This window comes from Rhagoletis pomonella, unplaced genomic scaffold (assembly GCF_013731165.1).
Source record: "Rhagoletis pomonella isolate Grant_MI unplaced genomic scaffold, Rhpom_1.0 Rhpom_scaffold_00002, whole genome shotgun sequence".
Classification (NCBI taxonomy): Eukaryota; Metazoa; Arthropoda; class Insecta; order Diptera; family Tephritidae; genus Rhagoletis; species Rhagoletis pomonella.
Genome location: NW_023458556.1, coordinates 61,952,133 through 61,964,054, shown reverse-complemented (window position 1 = coordinate 61,964,054; position 11,922 = coordinate 61,952,133). Strand labels below are relative to the sequence as shown.

Sequence of the window (11,922 nt, the reverse complement as noted above, 5' to 3'; positions counted from 1 at the left end):
GGCAGGCTCTTAAAACAATTCGATAAACCCAACTCGCTAGAATTTCCTTTTGTACCACCCATGATTACCGTCACTTCCAACATGAGTGAACTGGAATCGGACACCGAACCATTATCTCCGGCCACGAAAACGTGCAACCCGGGTGGCCTAATGCCACCGAACCCGGTTGGTATGTGCTACCTGAGCCCCTTCACAATGTGCAGCCGTGCCGACCGCACCATCTCCGAAAGCAATCTCAGCTCTTCCGGCTACTCGAGCATGGCAAGCCCTGGGCCAAGCCGCTGCGGCTCAAGCAATCCTTTGTATCCCGGCGAAATGGATGAGCCAGGCAGCGGCCATTCCAGTGGTGGGCTCTCTCTGCATGTAAATCTTTTGAACCGACGCAAGAACTCCGCCCTCGCCAGCTGCAAGGAGAATATAACCAATGGCAAGGGAACGGACGCCGAAAGCGGCGCGACCGGCAGCAGCACCGATCAACTGCACAGACCACGTTCCGACTCTGAGACATTCTCTGATGAAATCATTTTGGAGTCCAACGATGAAGGTATCGGTACTGACCATGTCGATGAAAAATTGGATGATAGCCGTTTGAGCAGCAATCGCTTCAAAACATTAGGTGCCTACATGGCAGAGCACGTCTTAATCGAAGTGGACGAGCCGCAGCAGCAGCCGACAAGCACGAGTGCCGCTAGCTGCACCACCAGCGCGGGCAATCAAATGGCACAACTGCAACTGCCTTCCATTGTGATACAAATCGACGGCAATGAAAAGGGTCTCTCACCAGTGTCGTCACGTTCGGAAAGTCCGCTGAGCGAACGCGCTAGCATGGGCCGCTTTTCACCGCACTTCTACGGGCGTAAAGATCAACTGCCTTTCACTGACTCAGATGGACTCTATGACTTTCCATCGTCGGATGGGAAAGGCGGCTCCTTTACCCATCAGCGTCGCAGCAGCAGTAAAAAGCGTGAACGTAAGTCATCCAAATGCTCCGCAACGCAGTCACCCACAAAGCAGCAGCTCGACTTACCGAGCAAGGAGTCGCTAACCACTTCGACAACAACACCGAGCAGCAGCGGGCATGTGTGCAGTAAGCATTGTCTTTCGCATCACCACACTTGTCCGGCATCGGCAACTACCACACGCAAGAGTCCAAAGCGACGACTCAATAGTAGACCACCGGTGGCGAGTAGCTCTTCCTCATCGGAAAGTCTGGTGTCTCCGAAGGAGTTGACTGCCTCAAGGCCACTGCCGCGGCGTAAGTAGAGAATTTTTTCCAAAACTAGAGCGGGAATGGCATGATTTTTTTCGAATTTCAGGTCTGAACTCGCCAAATAGAGAGAAACGTCCCCGAAAGCAGGAGAGTCTGAGCGAAGAAGAAGTAGCTGATGTAAGTAGATTTTAAGACATGCTTATTGCTATGTCATAAATATTTTGTTCCATTACTTATACAGGCCTTGCTGCGGAGAATTTCACCCAGCATTGTAAAAGAAGATACCGAAACAGTTAAGCCGAAATGTAAAATAAATCGTTTGCGTGCAATTGGAAATCAAATAAGGTATGTAGTAGCAGTAAGTAAACAAATTAGCATTATAATTTTAAAAGAAAATATGCGCAGTGGTTAGCAGTCCGCATATTTTCTGAAAATATTGAGGTAATTTGGTCAGCCATGAGGTCTCTTCCAATCTGACGAAGCGCAATGACAGGGTGGAAATTTATATTATGTGATGGCACCTCTTACGACCCGAAAGAAATATGGGAGCTCTCTTAGCCGGTATTTAACACTGCATCCTTCTGTGGGTCAAGTGACCCGAAGACTGCACGACCTCCTAAAACCCAGAGCTCATTTAACCAACAACTTAGTTCAAGTCTTCATCGAGAAGGTAAAAGCCTCCAAAGCCAAAGCCCTCGATGGACTATACTTTTTGATACTAAAGCACTTAGGTCCGGTGGGAGTGTAATACTTCACTAAGGTGCTAAATTTTTCGTTGCCCACTGTCGTCATTGTGGTATGTGGAAAGCATGGAGAATGGTCCCAATACTAAATACCGGGAAACCAGCCAACAAAGGTGGGTGACGAAAACACTTGATATCTTTCTACTTCCATACTTAACCTCCAATCTGACCCCACTACGCTTCAACATGGTTTCTATAGACAACGAAACCGCCCCTTTGAGATAAATGTCTTAGGATTGCTGGCCGCATTCCACATTGAGGAATCCTCTGTTCAACAGGGACTTAAACGGTGGAATGCGAATTATTTGAGTGGTCTACAGAAAAAAATAAGAAGCATCCCACAGGATGGTGCCCTCTCCCCCACTTTTATTTAACTTCTACATCTCGGAGCTTTTTCAGCCATCAGAGGGAGTTTTATTGCTCTCTTGCGGTAGCGTCGGGAAATAAAGTTGATGGCCTGTGTTTAAAAATAAACATTTTCTAGCTTTTTCACTGAGACAGCCTAACCCTCTTCCCTCCAAAAACAATGATGACCGCTTTTACTACCTGCAGAGCACATTAAGCTAAAACTAGGCCTCCATGACGACGCTCAAAATCAACGACTCTTTTTCTCCGCGCACACAATCTTCTTCTTGTTTGGCGCTGTAACACAACCGCCATTGGCAATAAAATACAGAGCCACTCGCCAGAAGAACACGGATGCCTCTTGACGTTGCTTGAACACCAGATCAAAGACTGGATACTCCGGAGCTCTGGCGGGTCTCTATTCACAGATTACTCCATCTCCAATATGTCTTTTCTCTACCTGAATTTCTTCAGGGAATGATTGGGAGTGACTGGCTAACTGGAGGAAGTGAGCAGTGAACCTTTTCATAGGTGGGTCGAAACTTATAGATAGATTTGGTGGAGGAATCTACTTCCGGGAGCTCTCCACCAAAACTACGTGAAGACTTTCAAACCGCTGCCGTGTTTTTCAGGCAAAAGTAGCTGCCATTAGGGAAGCTGAAGAGCGTGACGTCAGTTTGAGAGATAAGTATATATGTATTCTTCTTCTTCATTGCCGCTGTAACCGCCTAGGCGATTTTGGCCGAGTCCAAAACAGCACGCTAATCATTTCTCTTCCGTACCAACTGACGCCAATTGGAAATGCCAAGTGAAGCCAAGTCCTTCTCCTCTTGGTCTTTCCATTGCAGTGAGGGCCTCACTCTTCCTCTGTAATCCCCAGCGGGTTCCGAGTTGAATACTTTCAGAGTTTGAGCGTCGGTGTCCATTCGAACGACATGGCCAAGCCAGCGGAGCCGCTGAATTTTAATTCGCTGCACTATGTCTATATCGTTGTAAAGCTCGTACAGCTCATCGTTTAATCGTATGCGGAATTCCCCAGCGCCAACGGGTAAAGGTCCGTAAATCTTTCGCAGAATCTTTCTCTCGAAAAACTCCAAGAGCCGCTTCATTAGATGAGCATATATGTATGTAATCTAAAAACCAAGCAGCTATCAGCACCCTGAGCACAATAGCGGCATACCCAAAACTTTCGAGGGATTGTCTGATCTCTCTCTCAATAGCTTCGCAGTACATTTTTATTAAGCTTATTTGGGTGCCAAGCTAGACCGAAATTGCAGGAAACTTAATGGCTGAAGACGTAGCAAGAAAAGATACCTCTGAAGCGAGGTGGTCAAAGGAGCTCCTTGTCTTTGAAAAGTCGCAGCTCTCGCCGCTGTTGGGGGTTCCAACAATTCTTTATCCATTCAGGCAGTAAGGTTAGGAATCTTAGCTTATCCCTACTGTCACATCTGTCAGGAGAATTATTAGGTAGAGTCTGTTGAGGACTATATCATAAATTTCCAATGCGTCCCCTGCCAGCGCAATCTAACCTTACTTAACGTCCTACTTATTTTTATTTATTATCTTCAATTCCATCAGATTTTTGCGACGCCTCAAAAAATCCATAAAAACTCGTGAGCGTTTAGCTTCACCATCGGATAGCTGCCCGGAAGAGAATACCGACGACATGGACTCACCGCAGGCTACATCACCGCTACTGCAACCGCAATCGCCCAGCAAGACACGCATAGCGTTGTGTCGACAAAAGCGACTGCCGAGCGGTACGTATGGCATTACAGCAGCTGCATTGAATTCCAGCAATTGGAAGGGTATGGATCGTAGCCTCATCGGTGAGGACTTAAATAGCGATTAGACTAACAAGGACCCAGAAGTACAAGTAAGACATGCTTACGTACGTACATATACATATACTACATACTTGCACGGAACAAAATAAAAAGCGAAAGGCTGAAATGTACGAATATTACGTAATATGGAAATGTTAAAAGCATTACATGCATCTGTATAGGTTGTAGGTGTAAGTAAATACATACTTAGTATTCATTAATAATTAGTTAGTTAAGAGTTGAACATGGAATTGATTTTTCGTGAATGTAAGCCAGTGGTAGGTAAATAAATAGGTAGACATATTTACATACAAACACTTGTGCACATACATAAACAATATACATACATGTACGTTCATTATAGGGTAAGTAAATAGCATAATTCTTAAAACTCACGCTTAAAAAAAGAACACGAAAATTATTGATTCCCTTCGAACATATGTATGTAAAATGTTTCCATAGGGCGAGCAAGTACATACATGTCAAGACCTAAATACATATACATTTGAAAGTATGTACATATTTATTCCCAAGCAATAGAATTATTCTAAATTCCCTACCATCGCCGACATTTAAGAACAGCATATAAAACTTTGCTGAAAATAAATAAGTAAAATATAAAAAGAAAGTATTTTTCATAAAAGTATATTTCAGGAAATTAATATTCATTCCATTTGTACATACACACTATGCTTACATATGTATATTTAATATATAAGCAACGAAGTTTAAATACAAATATTTTTAGGTAAATAAATATTTAGAAACACTTAATAGAAGAAATGTGCTCAACAATTTGCGCTGTGTTAATTTTTTTGACGATAAAAAAATACTAACACAAAAACAATAAGTAAAGTAAAACGTTGTAGTCAGTGCGGTCGAATCAATGTCTCGAAATTCACCAATTAGATTGCATACATTCATGTGTTAATTTCGCAATTTAATTTTGTTGTGCAAAATGATCTCTAATATGCTGTAAAATTTTTTTTTTTTTTAGTTTAAAGTAGGCCCCCAGAAAACGTTCCGCCTATTGTTTAGTTATGCACGAGAACATAACGTAATGTCAAGAACTTCCCCGCAAAAAAACTAAACGGGAACTAAACTATTAAGAGCAGTTTGAATGGGAACAAAATGAGAACAAAAGTTTCGGGAACTTTTTAGTAAAGAACAAAATGCGAACAAAAGTCTCGAAACGCTCTCACAAGGAAACAAGTAAAAAGGGGCTGTCTTCGGCTATGCCGAAGCCTTCATACCTTTCATGAAAATAAAAAAGCTGTCTTTCATCTACTACTTCTTACTAAATTTTCAGCGTAAAAATATTCAATATGAAAATACTATTTATTTTTTTATAAATATCTAACAAATATTTACATCGTACATACAAATTTCCTTATGTGTTCAGTTAATTTTTATACCCGAGCGCACTTGTGCACAAGGGCATATTAACTTTGTTCACATAACGCTTGTTTGTAACAGCCAAAACGAATCGAGATAGATATAGACAAATGTATACATAAATGCTCAGAATGCATAGAGAGGTCGATTAAGCCATGTCTGTCTGTCCGTCCGTCGGTGTACACGATAACTCGAGCAAAAATTAAGATATCTCAACGAAATTTGGTATGTAGGTTTCCATTTATCCAAGGTAGGTTGGTATTGAAAATGGGCTAAATCGGACTGTAACCACGACCACTTCCCATATAACGGTAATTTTCAGAAATTCGAAAACTGCGATATTTTAGTAACTACTGGAGATTATTCATTAAAAATTGATATTTGCAATAATTTTTAGACGAAAAATAAGAATATTATAAATTTTTGGAAAATGGGCGTAGCCACGCCCCACTTATGGTTACATGTGTACATCTTGGTAACCGCTGCACCAATTTCTTCCAAACTTGGCACAGTTGTTGGCGTTAGCACAGCATACCAAATGGCCGACCATTTTTAAAATCGGACAATAACCACGCCCACATCCCATATAACGGTAATTTCAAGAAATACAAAATCTTCGATAAATCAGTAAATATTGAAGCTAATTTATTCAAAATTGATGGTTGCAACAATTCTTTACCAAGAAATACGTTTATGATAAAATTTTGGAAAATGAGCGTGGCACCGCCCACTTATGATTACATATATGTATCTCGGTAACCGTTATACCAATTTGTACCAAACTCGGTATGGTTATTGTGCTTGCCACATAAAAGCAAAATGTTGAAAATAATTGAAATCGGACTAAACTTACAGCCGCTTTTCATATAGCGGTAATTTTCAGAAATGCTTTAAACTGCAATATTTCGAAATTGAAGGACGCTAATTTACTCAAAATTGATACACCCCGGCTTACCATCTAGCGGTAGCTTTCGGAAAGGTGAAAAACATATATTTAATACTTGCGCCGGGTATTTAATGTTCGGCTCCACCCGAACTTAGACTTTCTTACTTGTTATTTTATTCTTTATTTAATTTTTATCTACTACTTTTAAATTTCAAATACATTAAATAAAACAAAAAGACTTATGATAAATTAAATTAAGGTGTTCTACAACAAAGTGTTTAAATACAAACGTATGTGGTACATGTGAAAATATAATAACATTAATCGCCAACACTAAAAAATATCCCGTCATGGTCGCTGAATGAGGTTTCATATGTTATCGCCCTTGTTCTGTCTGCAGAAAAAACTTGCCAATAACCAATCAATCGCGGTTTGTTGCTTTGTAGTAGGAAGATGTTCCAGTAAGGAATGCAATCCTAGTTGGCTCAAGCGCGTTCCAAGAACATCATTTGACGTAATGCGACAGACATTAAAGTCTCCAACAACTATTAATTCTCCATTATTTCCATTACTCAGCTCCTTTATATCTTCTTCCAATATTCTTCTAAATGCTGGTAATGAAAAAGATGGATTTCTGTATACTACAGCGATTGCCAAGTCTGGTTTTGATATCGCCAGAAACTGATACACTTTTCCGGCTACATGATGACTTTTAATGAAACTTGTGGTAAAGCAACTTTCATTACCAGTTTTACAGTAAATTATTACTCCATTCCGTGAGCGGCTTTGTCCAGTCTCAGTTGCTCCATCGATACGCGCCACAATACTATAGCCTTCGATTTGTAATTCTTCTTCTGGACGGGTCCAAGTCTCGGCAAAACAAATGATATCCGCTGAACATATAAGGTGGTCACTTCTAATGTCATCGATATGCTTTCTTAAGCTTCTTATGTTTTGATAGTACAATAGAAGAGTGTTATCTGGGCGCTCAGTTACAAATTTGTAGTGCGTCTCTAATTTTTTTAATGTCCGAAGTATATTCAGCTGTGCTTGGACAACTTCGTTGCCTCCAAAAGGTCTAGGTGGAATAAAATTACCTACAATAAATAGTCCTGAAGCACTTGTTGCTCTACTGCATCCGACGTACAAAGCTGATCGGCTCATTCCCTTCTTAGTATGAATAGCAACCAATCTGTAAGTTGCTCCTTGGCTTTTGTGTATTGTTATTGCCTCTGCTGGTATTATAGGGAACTGCCTTCTTTCTATCGAGACTTGTTCGTTTCTTCTATATTGGAAGGTGCGCACTACTTTTTCAATTGGTGTCCAGCTCGATTCGTGGGGGTGAGGCTTTTTGGAACGTGCTATTACTCCAATTCCTGGCTCGGAAAAGTGCATCCAAAGAATTACTGGTGTCCGTTCGGGGCCTCGATGGTCAATTTGCATTAGTCGGCCCGTAGCTCCATTTACCAAACCATCTGCAGTATTAATGTTGACCGTAATCATGTATTTTGCAGAGGTTTTCAGTTGTAAACCGTAGCACATTCCTTGTGTCTCCGATATTTTAAAATTCTTAATGGCATCCAATATAACCGTTTTACTTCGCTCCGAAAGAGAGTTCGCCTTCACACTGTCTTTCGCTGTAGAGATGAACTCTTCTGTGGCGATTTTAGCCAATCTTGCAGTATTATATAGAGATACATCCGCGTTGGAATAAAAAAGATGAATACAGTCGTTGGGTATCTCGTTAAAATTGGTTTCTCTTGCTTTAATAAGCTCGATATCATCAGATGTCATATTTCCTTCGGACATGTTGTTGAGAGCAACGGCAAATGCCTGATCTTCTCTTTGGCGCATTATTTCGGTGAGTTCGAAGAAACGGAACAAATCCCAAAGTGGTGTGCCAGTAATTGCGCTATATGGATCCAATTGGTTTGGGGAGAAAATCCATCTGTCTCCTACTGGCGAGAGTTGCTTTAAGTCGCCAAAAACAATTAATGGTATACCTCCAAAATACTCGCTAGAGCGAAATATTTGCTTTAAACGGGCATCTAAATATCCAAATATTTTGGCACCGACCATTGAAATTTCGTCCACTATTATTAACTGAAGGTCTATTAGGCTTGAATAGATAGAATTAACACTATCATTGCTGAGAGGTCGTAATTCAGTTGAGGATTGGTTTATCGGTAAGGAAAAAATCGAGTGCAAAGTAACGCCTCCAATCCCAAATGCAGCTGTTCCTGTAGGAGCACACAATAAGACTTTAATTGTCTCGGGATTACTGCCGGATAAGCTGTTTGCTCGTGTTGTCAGTGACTGGTATAAAGCGGAAATTAATCGGCTTTTCCTACTCCAGCTCCGCCTCCGACGTATTCGTAAAAGTGTCTCTTCAGTTTCATGTTATGGTGAACATGATAAAAATATTCCCGCTGTTTTCTGTTCAAGGAGCGCACAATTGAGAGCAGCTCATTTTTTTGAATAAGTATAGGTAGTCTTATGAGCCTGACCTCCTCCAAGTTTGGGTCCTGTGGCTCATCGCTTTGAAATACGTGGACATCATTGCCGATTTCTGGAATAGCTAGTGCTCTAAACTCTTCATCCAAGAAAGGGGTAACATCAACCTGAACATCTTCCTCTGCTGTTTGCTGATTTAAGTTCTCTAAAATATTTTCGAGCTCACGGTCTGAGAACTTGTCGTATTTCTGCTTGTTCTCTTCAATAATTGATTTGTTGTCATTACAAACTCGTTCTATGTCAGCATCGATTAAATCAGCTGCTTCGCTACGCCAGGGATAAAATAGCATAGCCATTTCCCGAAAGTAGTCTGATCGAGAAAATTCAACACTAAAACGTCTCCACCTTAATATAAGAGGGCGCTTTCTCTTCCAGATGAAACCGCTCCTATCATTTAATTGAAGCCGGAGCTCGTTTGCTTCAGAATTTTCATCAACTGGTTCGACTTCTTCATTGTCCTCGTTTTCAAGTGTAGACACTGTTCTTGTTTTTGAAAATCGGTACAATGCAGCAAAATCAGCAAGACAGAGTTGCCCTAGCCGACTTGGCCTTTGAATATAATGATCCAGCAAGTTCGGTACATAAATATCAGTTGAATCAGCAGGAAGCCTTTCTAGATCACTTTTCGGCTTCACCATTCTGACTCTTTTGTCTGGGTGTGACGTATTAATAAAAATTTCTCCTTCGCTGGCTTCTGAAAGATGGAGACCCAAAATATTATAAGATGCTTCTTGGGCGGACACCTCCGATCCGTTAACAAATTTATTGCCTATGTGTTGTAATTTTTGCTTAATTGTGAAATTTCCGTCATTTATTTCATCCATGGCTTGTCTTAACAGCTGAGATACCCCTCTATTAGATTTGTTGATATAATTTATTATGTAGCTGCAGCATGCATAGGCGTCAAGTATGAACTGAATGTCCATATTTGCTCTATGCAAACGCAAAATGTCGCTGTTATATGCGTTAAGCAGTCTATCTGAAAATTTCCTTCGTAGAAATATTTGAGGCTTCTTTAAACTGGAACGCAGCGCTAATTTGTAATTCTCATAAGTTGTGGAAATGTCTGGATGCATTAAGAATTCCTCAAAGTTGTTCAAGTTCTCTGCTTCCATATTATCATTCTGTTGGCTTAAAACATTTTTAATTTTTTGCAACAGAGCCAGGTGTTGTTCGCTTACTTCGTTTTCGTCCAGAGGTAATAATACCTCAGTTCGGGGCATTGGTGGGTAAGGCATGTTGAAACGACAGACTTGCTGACCTCTTATATCTCTCAAGCAAGCCCGACCATGCCTATGTCTTTGGTAGTCAATAAATTGCTGCACCTCTGGATTGCTTCCATCTGTTGTTATAAATTGGTCGACAAATTCCACAATGGGGTCAATATTTATAACACCTTCTGTCTCCAGAGTAGGTGCGTTACTTATCCAGTACATTCCATGACAGTGAGGACTACCTCTGTGTTGGAACTCAATCCTCCAGTAATAATGAATAAGCACATGTGGCTCAAATATTTTATCTTTGAGTAGCTTAACCATTTGTCGGAAACGATAATCGAAGTACCGCGAACAGGTTACAGGATCTGTCCTTATAAGCCGAGCCTTCTCTGAATTTGATAGTTGTGCTGCCTCAGTTTCGGAAATATCCATTTTGCCCACAAGTTTTGTTAGAATAACCACCAATTCAGTCCATTTTGTCTCTGCAGCCGACAGGGTGATAAATAACGATGGCAACCCAAATTGACGAATCATCGCTAAAACCTTCTTTTTCTCTGCCTCCCAGTGAGCAGGGGATGATCTGAGACCCTTTAGGATGTGGTATCCCTCGTCATGTTGGACTAAGTTGCTAATAAAATTCGTATCGACCATATTTGCTGCGGTGATGTTGGAGGCTCCAGATTTTTTCCGCAAACAAATAGAAATTGCATCTTTAATGCGCTGCAACTCATAATATTTATATTTCCAGAGCAAATTATCAACACGTGCACATCGTCGGTCATATCTGCGAACTTCTGACCTCACTATTTTGCTGTAGTTAAGCGTCGTTCGCCTTTTTTTCCCACAAAAAATTGTTGGAAAAGACAATTCCTCTGCATCGTCATCTCTTGTTATATCGATAGGAATTCGGCCCTCTCCAGGGGCTATTGCTACTCGCTCTAATGGAAGGTTTTCGATGAGCTCGTTGACCAAAAGTGTTTCTTGACCACCTGGATTTATCTCATCTTCTCCGATTAGCTCGATTCCAACATTTACCTCATGGCGCGTCTGCAAATCTCTGACGATATGCTCATCTGCCGGATCGGCGATAAAAGGCACTGATTCATGGTTCCGAACGTCTGCCAACCATCCTCCAGATGCCTGAATATTGTGCAAGCGGTATAGTTCCGTTGTCATAAGGCACTGTAATGCTGCTATTACTTTCGATGGCCTTATAGTTTCCGTTATAAAACTATGATTATACTCCAAGCGACGTTTCAGAAGAACTTGGACAACGTGAGTGTCTTCAAATCTGCGAGGAAGAGCGGTCACTGTCTCGACCACTGATATAGGCACATTTACAACTGCTCCTCTAATAGCACATTGGCGTTCGTATCCAAGAGATATAATTCTCATGAATGGAATCCTTGGAGATATGAGGCGTTCTTCCAGGCATGTTAAATTTTTCAAGGCATCTGGTATGTCTACAAACTGCAGTCCATTCGCAAGACATATATTTGGAATTTTCCCTGACATTGTTTGACGGTAACATGTCAGACAAAATGTGAACTTTTCCGATAAGCTCGGAAATTCATTTTCCAAGTAAAATATTATGTTGACGTCGAGATTTGGGTGCTTTGTTGCAATGTTACACTTTTTCAATTTTTTGGTTTGGTGGGGAAACCAAGTTCCACCACAACACACGCACACCATAGTAGGCCCTTCTTTTATTTTGGCTTCATATTGCGCATATTGCGCCAAGTACCGTAATTGGTGCTGAGTATTACGAGCTTCTTCTAGTGCTTCT

The 11,922-nt window shown here is 41.0% G+C and overlaps 1 protein-coding gene across 1 annotated transcript; it reads left to right on the top strand.

Moving 5' to 3' along the window:
- The first annotated feature begins 69 nt into the window (after positions 1 to 69).
- LOC118733934 lies at positions 70 to 4,994 on the top strand. The gene is made up of 4 exons (XM_036463571.1): positions 70 to 1,255; positions 1,317 to 1,387; positions 1,452 to 1,555; positions 3,877 to 4,994. The coding sequence occupies exons 1-4, from the start codon at positions 82 to 84 to the stop codon at positions 4,148 to 4,150; spliced, it is 1,623 nt and encodes a 540-aa protein (XP_036319464.1). The 5' UTR covers positions 70 to 81; the 3' UTR covers positions 4,151 to 4,994.
- Positions 4,995 to 11,922: the final 6,928 nt, after the last annotated feature.